The 12,328-nt window shown below is 45.7% G+C and overlaps 1 protein-coding gene across 11 annotated transcripts in view; it reads left to right on the plus strand.

The window, feature by feature from the left end:
* Positions 1-12,328, plus strand: part of GHR (growth hormone receptor) — a 1,023,550-nt gene that overhangs the window by 976,655 nt on the left and 34,567 nt on the right. For all 11 annotated transcript variants that reach the window (XM_078675015.1, XM_078675021.1, XM_078675018.1 and 8 more), the window contains one exon: positions 8,765-8,855. In XM_078675015.1, the coding sequence (XP_078531141.1) occupies positions 8,765-8,855 (91 nt within the window). The remainder of the gene's footprint in view (positions 1-8,764; positions 8,856-12,328) is intronic.

A 12,328-nucleotide genomic window follows, 5' to 3' on the forward strand; every position in this document is an offset into this window, starting at 1 on the left:
AAAGTTCCACTGACGATGCGGGCCTCCTATGGGAGGCTTTCAAAGCGACCTTACGGGGCATTTGCATCAGCACCACAGCGGGGATACTGAAGGACATACGAGCGCAACTGGCCAGATGCGAAACTAAACTCAGCTCATTAGAGCGTCAGTATGAAGTATCACCTCTCCCGGCTACACTTGCAGAAATACGTACTACCTTAACGGAGCACCAGTCGTTTGCGGAGGACGAGGTTAAGTACCTGAGTAAGAGACATGTAGCCCGTGTCTATGGAGAAAGTGGGCGACCCGGGCGAGTCCTAGCGAACAAAATATGCACAGGACGTCTGCCCAATACTATCACGCAGATTAGGGGGGCAGATGATCGAATTCACACGGATGCTGAGGCCATCCTCAAATGCTTTGTCACGAACTTTGAGGAACTGTACCAGTCACGACCAGTGGCGTCGCAATCAGACACACTTCAATATCTAGATGACATCGCCATTGCCTGGTTGTCTGACTCCCAGAGGCAATATTTATCGTTGCCAATTACGGTTGAGGAGGTATCTGAGGTGATCCAGTCACTGCCTAACGGCAAGTGCCCAGGCCCGGACGGCTTCACTTGCGAATTTTACAAGGTTTACAAAGACCTCCTGGCACCTCGCTTAGTTGCTATGTTCGGAGCTGCACATGAAGCTCAGTTACTACCGGCAACGCTCAGAGAGGCAATGATAGTGGCGCTTCTCAAACAAGGCAAGAACCCAGAAAACTGCAATTCATATCGGCCCCTCTCCCTACTCAACGTAGATTCTAAGATTCTAGCTAAAATACTTGCCGTGCGTCTGCAGCCACTTATGCAGAATTTAGTTCTCCCAGATCAGTCTGGATTTATACCATCACGTAATACCACGCACAACACCCGTACATTATTTGCGGTCTCACATTATCTAGAGCCGAAGATGCAAGCGGTGGCAGTAATGCTGGATGCTGCCAAAGCATTCGATTCTATAGAGTGGTCTTACTTAATAACAATAATGCACAGAATGGGTTTTCCACTGATCTACATCCACTGGATCCAATTGTTATACACTGCACCCAATGCTAGAGTTAGAGTCAATGGCTATGTCTCTGAAGCCTTTCGCATAGGAAGAGGTACCAGACAGGGCTGCCCGCTGTCACCACTCCTATTTGCTCTAGCTCTGGAGCCCCTGGCCTGCGTAGTGAGACAGAAGGGCCATCATATCGCTCTGCAATTCCCAAACAGGCCTTTGCATATCTCGCTATATGCGGATGATATGCTGCTATATGTTCGGGATTCACAGAGGAATTTAGACCCTCTACTACGCACATATATTAAATTTGGAGGCTTCTCAGGGCTGCAAATAAACTGGGAGAAGTCCTCAATTATCCCACTCACGGACACAACAACACCGCACACAGTAGAATACCCACTGGAATGGCAAACAGACCCCATAAGATATCTGGGTGTTTGGTTTCATAGAGACCCTGAAGTTGTCATCAGAACCAATTATGGCAGAGTGATTGATGCCCTTGAGGACAAAACTAACAGGTGGATTCAACTCCCATTATCCCTAGCCGACCGGATAGCAATAGTGAAGATGGTGGTGCTCCCCAAGCTTCTTTACCTCTTTAACAATATACCCATTCCGCCACCAAGGGAAGTATTCAGGCGCATAACTTCTTTGGTATTGAGGCTCATTTGGGCGGGCAAACAGGCTCGCATAAACCTGACCACGCTGACGCTACCGACTGCTAAAGGAGGGTGGGGTGTACCAGATTTTTTCCTGTACTACCTTTGTGCTCAGGCCCAGTATGCAGCCTTTTGGTTCCCTAGAACACCATACATGTCCCATATTGCAGTTGAGGAAGGGGATGCAGCTCCTATCCCGCTCGATGCCATTATAACACATGAAAGACCTCCACTTCATGACAGAGACATCAATACTATAGATGCCACTAATGCAGCGTGGAAGAAAATAGGACAGTTAGCCCACAAACTACCACTCTATGCTCCAGCTCTCCCCTTACATGATCATCCGGCACTATCGGTAACAATGGAACCGGTGGGTATGGGTCTATTGACACAGGTGGGTCTGGTCACCATGGGGGATGTATTCAAAGATGGCACTTTCCTCACAGCAGCTGACCTGGCATACATACACAATCCGTCCCTGCTATTTCAATTCACGATTCATAGATTAAAATTGGCACTTCGGCATCTTTATCCGACTTTCCCTGAGGAACCGCCCACACTAGACACACTACAATTGCTTATAGCGTCCCCGAACACGTCCCATTTGGTATCCCGTCTCTATGCAGCCGCCCAAACAGAAATAGGACATACCGCTGCTAATGCGAGAGCACGGTGGGACCTGATATTGGAAGACCACCTTACTGACAAAGAATGGGAAACCACATGCTTGCTCACTTCCTTATTAACCCCGAATGGGAACTTGCGCATAATCCACTTTAAATACTTGCATCAAGCATATTACACCCCAGCTTCTTTACATAGGTATGGACTCAGAGAAGATGCAAGTTGCACACGCTGCCATTCTCAGGAAGGTAATTTTGTACATCTGGCCTGGTACTGCGAGAAAATACAGGCCTACTGGGTGGAAGTCACTAAAATACTGTCAACGATGGTGGGAGTACACCTGGAGGGCACGATTCGCCTCTGTCTCCTGGGACTGTTGGGCAAGATGAAGCCGATGCCACGCAGGTTTTGCGCTGTAGCCCTACTCCTGGCCAAACGTAGGGTATCCATGTGCTGGGGAAGTAAACAGGCGCCTACTGTCAAACAATGGCTCAGGGATATGGCTTACTGCCGGGATACACTGCATACATATGAAGAACTGTTGCCTGCTGGATCTAGGCCAAAGGATTACTGGGTGTTCTTAACAACATATTTGACTGCAGGAACGGATGAGTGAACACTAGCGAGGTATATGCGAGACAACCACTACTGTTCATATAATATTTAGATGGAGGAATGGGCATTTTTTTTATTTTATTTTTTTATAACATAACACAACACTGTTAGGAGGAGACGGAGTGCGGTAGTGGACTGATTCAAGTTGGTTTGGATTCCTGTTTTAAAGTAAATAAAATCAAGACCACAATAACTTTTGACGCGGCCGGCCCAGAAGGGTTGTAGGCGGCTTGCTGTGTGACACCTGTTGCTGCATTTTCTGATGATGCGTCAATGCTTGTTTTTATCGCTGCCGGCCTATCTTGTAAGGTTGTAGGCACTGAGCTGTGTGAACGATATCGTATATGATCAATAAAGGTCTTGAATAAAAAAAAAAATTAAAAAAAATGTGTAGGAAACATCAAGGAATACAGGATACCTTCTGCTTTCTTGACTTCTAAGAATGAGGCTTGATGGCGCTGCACTTCAAACGTGTAGTCCGGAAACAATGTCACGTTATTATTATCCACCTCGAAGGGACCTGCGGTGCAAGCCCTGCTCAGAAGCAGGTCCCTGTCCTTATAATGAAGCAGGCACACCACCACCGGTCTGGGTGGCCTCCCGGGTGCCAGCGGCCGGGCCGGCACCCTATGTGCTCTCTTCAAATTGTAGAAGGAGGTCAAGCCCTCAGGGGCAACCTCAGTCCTCAGCCAGGTCGCTAGATAGTCCACCATGCTGGCCGATTCCATGCCTTCCGGCAGCCCCACCACCCGTACATTATTTCTCCTGTTCCGCCCTTCAGCATCTTCGGCCCTTCGCTTCAAGGCTTGTAAACGACGATTGACATCCCCCATCTGTGCTTCCAACGCTTTTGAGTGAGTTCCAGAACCTCTAATGTGGTCTCAGTTTGTTTCACACGGTCAACTAGCTTTGCATGGTCTGCTCGAAGGAGGCCCAGCCCTATCTTCACCTGCGCAATGTCCTGCTGAAGGGCTTCCCTGGTGTCTGTGATGGCTTTAAGTATTAGATCTACCTGCCGCTGCATCACTGCCTCTTGCTTCCATTGGTCAGCCGCATCTTCCTCCGTTTCCGGGGGTGCTCCCCCCTGCTTGCCTCTTGGTTTCCCCATAAGGTTCTGCTCTTCAGGTTGCTAACCTCGGCCAAACCTCTGAAACGTTCCATCGCTTCTTCTGTGCCAACCGCAGGCACTAGGTGGTACCCGCTGCAAGGGGGCTTACACTCCCCAGTCCTCCTAGTGGCCGCTCACCGCTCAGTCGCCAATATTTCAGGCGCAGACGCTCCCTTTTCCAGCCTTCTTCTCTTCATCTACGGACACCGGAGTCGGGAAGAGCCCTGTCCTGATGCGGTGTTCCTTACTCTGGGCCCTATTAGATAGCACTGCTCAACCTGGGATCGTGGGTGTCTCACCAAGTAGTCACCAGTCGCGCACTGCGTACTCCCACTCTGTGCTCCCCCACAGGCAGCGGCCCCAGAGTTCTGTCCCCATCTTCACTTTGGGAAATTTCTGCTCAAGTGCCACCGGCAACAGGCAATGGCCGCTGTGCAACCAAGGTGGTGAGAAGGATCCTCTGCCGTGCTCCCAGCCTACATGGCAGGCCCAATCCTCAGGGCAGGAAGGTCCACTCTCCACTCTGTGGTTCCTTCGCGGGTCGCTCCAGCGCCCACACTTCCTCCTTCCAGCCCTGTACGACCACAGGGCCCCATAGCTGCCAGGCCGGTTCCCGTGGGTGCTCCACCAATGCCGTCGGCGCCTGATCAACTGTCCCAAGCACCGATATCACCGAAAGCCTTCAGAGTGGTTCTCCCATCCCAGAGTCCGCCAAGAGTGTGCACAGGCATCCCCCTAGTCACCGTTCCTGCCGCTCCACCGCCCTCACTTCCTCCTTCCAGTTCCTATTCGGTGCAGATCCCCTTTGCTGCCAGGCCGGTTCCCGCGGGTGTTCCACCAATGCCGTCAGCGCCTGAACAACTGCCCCCTCCCTAGCTGCTCCTTACAGTCCGCACCAGAAACGGTACCACTGGTCTCCCGCCGCTGTAAGATCCCCAGCGCTCCAGGTCCACCTTCCGGGCCCTGCTCACCGTCTCAGAGCAGGTTCCCGACAGTCGCCACCAGCGCCATCTTGATTCCACTCAGGCCGGGTTCGTCCGGTCGTTCAGTCCCCGATCCTTGGCAACTAATCAGCCCTGCCTGGCAGCTCCCAACACTTTCCGGCACTTTCTCAGGCAGTTTGAGGATCGCTACCGGCTCCCAAACCAGGATAATTGGCAGGGTCGGCGCGGAGCTCCCAGCTCACGCGACCATCCTCATTGGCACCTTCACCAGTCACAGACATGGTGGTCTGCTGACCCCAGCAGGCCACCATCCCCGTGAGTGCTAGCCATTCCCAATGGGGTCGCACATTGCGACTACCTCATGAATATTAATGAGGTATGCAATTTGCGACCCCATTGGGAATCGCAAACAGTGTCTGAGACACTGTTGTGCATTTACATTTGCGAGTTGCAAATTGCGAGTCGCAATCTGGCGTAATTGAGATGTTCAGATGACTTGATTTTCCAAAATTCTTCTCTGTATTTGTAAGCTGTCTTTCAGCAAACTCTCGAAGAAACTATTTTTTTTGACAAACTAAATACGGACTCTGAGAAGCAAGATGCTCGCTGCAGCAGTATTGTAGCACAAGGGCTCTGTAAAACATTAGGAAAGTCATACCTGGTGATCCAAGTTGACGTCTGCCATCTGAAAACAAGTGAGAGTTGAAGGACTGCATGAAAATGTAGTTGGTTTTTGTGGCACCATCATGTAGTGCAATCTCCACCTATGTGAAGCCTCACAACAGACAGCACTGACACTCCGAGAACACCACCTTTCTATTCCTGAAATGGACTCTGTGTTAGTCTGTTTGGGTATTGTGCCCCACACCTGGCAGATCATCGGTGGTAAGCCATGATTTCATATATGGCTCCACACAGGCAAACTTTGGTAGCATCTAGCTTGGAAATTATATTATGATTTCTTTTCTTGAAGGCGCTAATCATCGGGTCTCTGTTTCTTCCTCTCCGAAAAAAAAGAATGCTTGATTAACATCTGACAGGGTGAAATGAGCAGAGGGTCCAACAACAACAAGGATATATCAGCCTGATTCATCAAGCCGAAATTGGCTCGCAAAGGGCCAGATTCTGAGAATCTGGCCCTTTGCGAGCGCTATTTTTGCATTTGGGATTCATCATCCCAAATGCAAAAATCGGTAATAGCGATTTCGCTATTTTGCGAGGAATTACATTTAAGGAATCTCTATTTGAGATTCCTTAAATGCAATTCATCATCCATTTAAAAATTGTGAATTCGAAATTTCGGCCCGCTATTTACCGCGAGGTCAAACCTCGTGGTAAATAGCGAAAACTTAGAAAAATGCTTTTAAAAGCATTTTTCTAAGTTGCATGTTGCACACACACATGTCCTTTGGACATGTGTGTGCGCAACACCTGTTTCAATTTGCATTCAAGGGGTGCTACAGGGTGTCCGTTGGACATCCCTGGCACCCTTTAAATCGCTATCTAATTTGCGATTAGCAAATTGCTAATTGCAAATAAGGAATACTCCCCATTCATTCCTATGGGCCTTTTGGCCCATAGGAATGAATGGGGAGTTATTCCTTATTTGCGATTAGCAATTTGCTAATCGCAAATAAGGAATGTGTAGGAATCGCATTTCTTTATGCAATTTCTACATGAATCCCGTTTTGCAAGTCCTTAATAGCGATTCGTTATGAATCGCTATTGGGGGCTCGCAAAACGGGAGAATGATGAATCAGGCTGTATGTTCCCACAAGTTAATATAGAACATCATGTTGTCTAGACCTACAGTAAAGTTGATATGGTAACACTGCCATAGGGCACATTTCGCAACATCATTTCTCACAGAATCATAACCTCTGACTCTGTCCTCCGATCAGGACTTGGACATTGATTAAGACTCTATTGTGTGGGTCTAGTTGGTACTTGTCCTGTCGTTTGGCCAGTTTGGCGGGATGATTTCTTAGTAGCACTGCTCATTTCCTAACTATTTGGTAGATTTTCATTTACAAATGCTTGTTAGTACATTCACTAGTCCTCCCATAGAAGCTTTCTGCTGAAGGGCTCCATATTTGTGCTGTTGGAAAAGGCACCTTTGTCGTTGTTACCTCGCAAACCGTGATCTAGGTTTTCTCCAAGTAAGCATTGGTCAAGTCCTGGCCCCATGTATCTGACAAAGATTGGGTTGGCAATGTCTACAGTCTATAGTCTGCCAGTTGTGCCCCTTTCATCAGTGGTTCAGTATTGTGCTGCCATGAGCAGGCCATGTTCATGCCCTGAATAAAAGGTTTTTTATTAAACAAATTTCTAACAGTTACATGTGATTCTCCTTATACCTTCCTTCAACCTTGCTTGCTCTTGGTGGATCACATTTGTATGCTTTTGAAATTGCTCTATATGAGACAGTTCCAGGTTTATTTGTGTTCAATTTATAAACCATTGTATTTCACTTACTAAGTAACTAAATCAGATAGGAATATAAAAGAGGGGGCAAATAAAAGGTATTCATGAATAAGCTAACTTTCATCGTGAGGAGTGTCTTCAGCAAGGCTTTTAACTATTCTCAGACCTGTCCACAGGGCTGAGCTTTATAGATCCTCAAAAAATAAAGTGAATTCAAATGTGAGCAATCTCTTAATGACTCCTGAACTGCAAATTCACATCACCCCGCATAAAACATTGCAAGCAGGTGGATTTTGGTTGGAAAAATTGATGGATTCACAGCTGTATGCTTGCATATCTGGATGAATGGATGGTCAGGTGGCTGTAGGTGTATACGATAGAGTACATGCAGACACATGTGGATATTGATTGAAGCAGGTATGCATTCATGATTGTCTGGATCTGTACAAAACAAAAATGTATCTATGACTGGATGGCTGAAGTACATGTGATATCATTTACCTCACTACTTACCTAAACCATGAGAGGACCCCTACCTGGGGACTCATTTCCAGCTCCAGTTTCTGGTTGGGGAAGTTTCCCGCGGTCACGTTACTTATCTACTTGGGGACATCAGTCGATATAAGATGCTGCAGTACAACCAGCTAAATATGGAATGACAGGTATTTGTTGAACAGTCAATATGTCCTTGTATCAGTCATGAGGGCACCCTAGCAAAGCAATAGAGGGGGCCGAAACACGTCGACATTTCTAGAAGGAAGCCCACCCATTTTATAGCAAAGATCTAAAGAAGTCAGCTAATTTGTGTATCAATATAAGGGCTAATGTCATAGGCCCTTTATTCGAGGAAACACGCTTCAGAACATGGAACCGTGGGACAACGAAAACAATGGTCAATTTTGTTATGTAAACACAAGGAAGCTATGTGTAAAAAAAAAATGTTTTTATAAATTGCATATATTCGTGTTAATGTTTGTAACTGAGTAACATTTTGATAAATTCATAGTGAGTGGTAGTATAAAATACATTCATGAAAATTAAATTCACATTAAAAACAACTTAGTAACAACGATAAAATTTGGTTGAGTATTCTGTATGTAAGAAAATATCACAAACCTTAAATGATACAGTCGGGGCGATTGGAATTTTTAGTTCCAGTGACTGCTACTTCCACTTTCCACTTAGGGTGTTGTTGTAAACAATTGTGACTTTATCTCCCAGAGAAATCTGTTTGTCGTAAATTGAAGTTCAGATGTGAATCAATAAAAGGGACTTGTTTAGTATAATCGTGACACAATTTGTTTTAACAAACTATACTACGCCAGTCTGAATTAGTTTTTTGTTATTTTGTTTCAGAATCCAAGTTTCCTTGGCTGTTCTTCGTCATCTTTGGAACGTTTGGTGGTACCGTGGTACTACTGTTGGTATTATTTTCAAAACAAAAGAGGTAATGTCAAAAGTTGTGTTTCAACATTTACTTATGGTTTGGCGCTCAAATAGGCAAAGCAGTGTGTGATACTATATTTGCATACTTTTTTGCTGTGAAATTGACCAGCATGGACATATGTATCATAAAACTCCATAAAAAGTTGGTCTCAATGAGGTCCAAGTGCCTTTGACATCAACAGATATAACTATTTTAAGATACCAACTCAGAAAATCCATTTAACATTTAAGTGCTGATCCCACCTTACCATGAAGTCACTGTTTCGCTTTTGCATAAAGACATGCGCAGTATGCACAAAAACCTACCTATAAATATTTAATTTAATATCATGTCGTATTTATTGGGGGCTTTCACCAAAGCCTTGCTCCGACAAATTTAATTTAAACAATCCTTTGGTCATTCAGGGACAACAAAAACTAAACACCCTCCCAATGCTAATGGGGGTACATGGAGATGTTCTTTTAAGAGAGTGAGGGGAAATAGTGTAAGGTGGTGGAGAGGACAACGCGGATAGAAAGGGAGGGAGGTCCAATATTTGTGGACCAGTGATGAAAATGAAACAAAAATGAGATCAAGTACAAGGAAAATGAGGAGATAGTAGAAGAAAATAAGAATACAAAATGTGTGTGGGTACCTACATAGTGAAAGCTAAAGAAGGGGGTGGAGGGCGAACAATGATGCATTGCATAACGAGATTGAAATAGAGGCCACCAGAGAGAGAAGAGGGTGATGAAGACCGAGAGGCGCTGGGAGAAAGGCAAAAAAGCAAGTCAGATTGTGGGAGTAAAATACGGCATAAAAAGACGACAGTAATCAAGAAGAGACAAGATTAAGAGCATCATAAGAATCTTGATATTAATAAATAATGTATATGGTTTATAAAGTTGAAAATGACAGCTGCAAGGGATGAAACGCGAATAGAGAAGGAAAGGGATGACTCAAAAATAATCTTTCAGCTCTGGACTAAATGAGATTGTGGAATAGAAGTAGGATTGATGGGGAAATCCGGAGAATCGATGCAAGCGTAAGCAGACGAGACAACGAGCAAAGGTTCAGATGTTGCCTGGGTTAAGATGAAGGGTGTGAGATGACATCGAAGACTGGACACCAATGATAAACATCTAGAGACAGATTTATCAGGTGAAGACTCACAGTAAACAGAGCAGACGAAAATCTGGGAGTCTGCCTTGTGAAAATAAACTTGTAAAAATAACAAAACGTTTTGAAAGAGGAGATAAGAGAAGCAAGAGTAGTTTTGCAGGGTGTCTTGTTTGGACAGTTTGGTTGGATCGGTTTAGGATGGTTGGTCAGTTAAACAAATGTACTTGGTTATGCGGTCTTTCCATGCGGGCTCTGATGGAGCACTAACACTCAGGGACAACAGAATCTATGGTTTAGAGGAACTGCTCCAGCAGTCCCACCTCAAATTAACTTGCATGTGAAAAACTATATAAAATGGATGGACAGGCATGCAGTGCATGAACTGTTTTGACATGTTTGGGCCAGGTCGGCTGGACATGCTATTAGTGAGGGTGCTAATGCACCCTAAACAACGCCTCGGTCACCGCCGACATCAGTGGTCATTGCAGAGCTCTACCTGCAGTGGACAAAGAGGAGTCAGATCTCGAAAGGCAAGTATGTTATGCAAAATTTCCACTTGACTGTTTAATGTTGTCTTTCTCAGCCTTTTTATCTCAGCTATTTCTTGCATAAGAAGTGGGCAAATTCACATGAGGATATAAGAAATACTTAAGTCAAATCCCTTTTATCGCATATCATCCATTCTCATAAATTATATTAATAAAACTAGGGTATTTACTAACAGCCTACACAGCCTCTGGTTGAGCCACCACATATCCGATATGGGTACGTCAACGCTTGCTCCACTGTGGTCCATGCTGCTGAAATTAACAAAGTGACTCTAGACTCATCAGGAGTTATAGATATGCTCCTTGTCTAAACATATCAAACACTGCTGGAAACCTAGTGAGTAAAGGATTCTTTTAGGGCTTCATTGGGCAGGAGTCTACCAAACCCACATTTTCCTCACACCATGTATAGCTGAGGTTGGGCACCATGGAGGTTCCACTGGCTTTGCGATCCTACAGTTTTGAGTAGCCAAAAGGCAGGGCTGCTGACTTTACGGCATCGACAGTCTCATCTGTATTTGGTGCAGTGATCCTGGTGCAGATTTCCCCTGACCAAGTCTTGTATTCAAACAGTGATGGCCCCCAAGTGCAGGATGAAAAGTGCCTCCATGTCGAGGCCATTGGCATTTTCTTTTGCAGAAATTAACTTCCACTTTTGAGGTGTGTTTATGGTATAACTAGCCAGCATTTTATTTATGCAGAAAATGCTTCTGCTGCTTGAGCAGAATTACTTTCAGTTTGTTTACTTTTTATGCTTTGTTGCTATGCCCTTCCTCAGTATACTGAGTGGTGGATCAGGGGCCCCTCGCGTCTGTGCAAAAAGAGTGGCTCACAGTACTGGGCATCCTGGTGGCAACTGTGTTTCCTGCAATGATTTGTGGCGGCATGGAAGTACGTGTGCAGTATAGAGGTTGAATCAAGACAGGCCCAGCAAGAAGGAGCAAAGCAGAGAGCTTTGGCTGTTGATATGGCAATGCTGTCCACCTGCTTTTATTTTTATCCAGGGAGCGGCTGTGAAACACTTGAAGGCAGTCGGCCGGTGCTAATAACCACTTTGCCCTTAGCCTTTAGCAGTAATGGCTGCAATTTATCTGTCTCTCATCCTGAGACCTCACATTTGACCAGAGCCCATATTTGCAGGAGCAGGCAATTAACACCTGTAATTGGTTTCCCCCGAGGTCAATAAGGATTGAATAATCAGTTGACCTTTATTCATAATGAAGCTTTTGTTATATAATTATTGATGATACACTGCTATATGTCCGAGACCTGAGGAGAAATCTTTCACCAGTTATTAGGGAGGTTATTAAATTTGGGGGACACTCTGGACTGCATAGTAATTGCGACAAGCCCCTCAAATGGAATATCCACTGATGTGGACATCTGACACAGGACGCTAATTAGGTATACAGATACATATAGATCCGGAGGTAGTGATGCGAGAAAATTATGGCAATGCGGTGTATCGCCAAATAGAGGCAATAGATCGATGGATATGATTGCCGCTCTCCCTCAGCTGACGTATAACCATTATGAAGATGATGGTGCTACCAAGGTTTCTGTTCCTGTTCGCGAACATCCCAGTGCTACTGCCCAGCACGATCTTTCGAACTTTGTGTAACCTGATGTTGCGCCTGGCCTTGGCTGGTAAGGAAACGGCGTGCGTGCCGGGAAACGCTCACCCTCTTGTACACACGGGGCAGACTTCATGCACCTAATCTAGAGGCTTACTACAAGGCTGCACAGAGTATGTTTGCTCACTTCTGGCTCCATGGCCGAGAGACCTTGCTGCCTCTTTGGCTGGAGTGAGATGCCGCAATGCCT

This window comes from Lissotriton helveticus, chromosome 2_1 (assembly GCF_964261635.1).
Source record: "Lissotriton helveticus chromosome 2_1, aLisHel1.1, whole genome shotgun sequence".
NCBI lineage: Eukaryota > Metazoa > Chordata > Amphibia > Caudata > Salamandridae > Lissotriton > Lissotriton helveticus.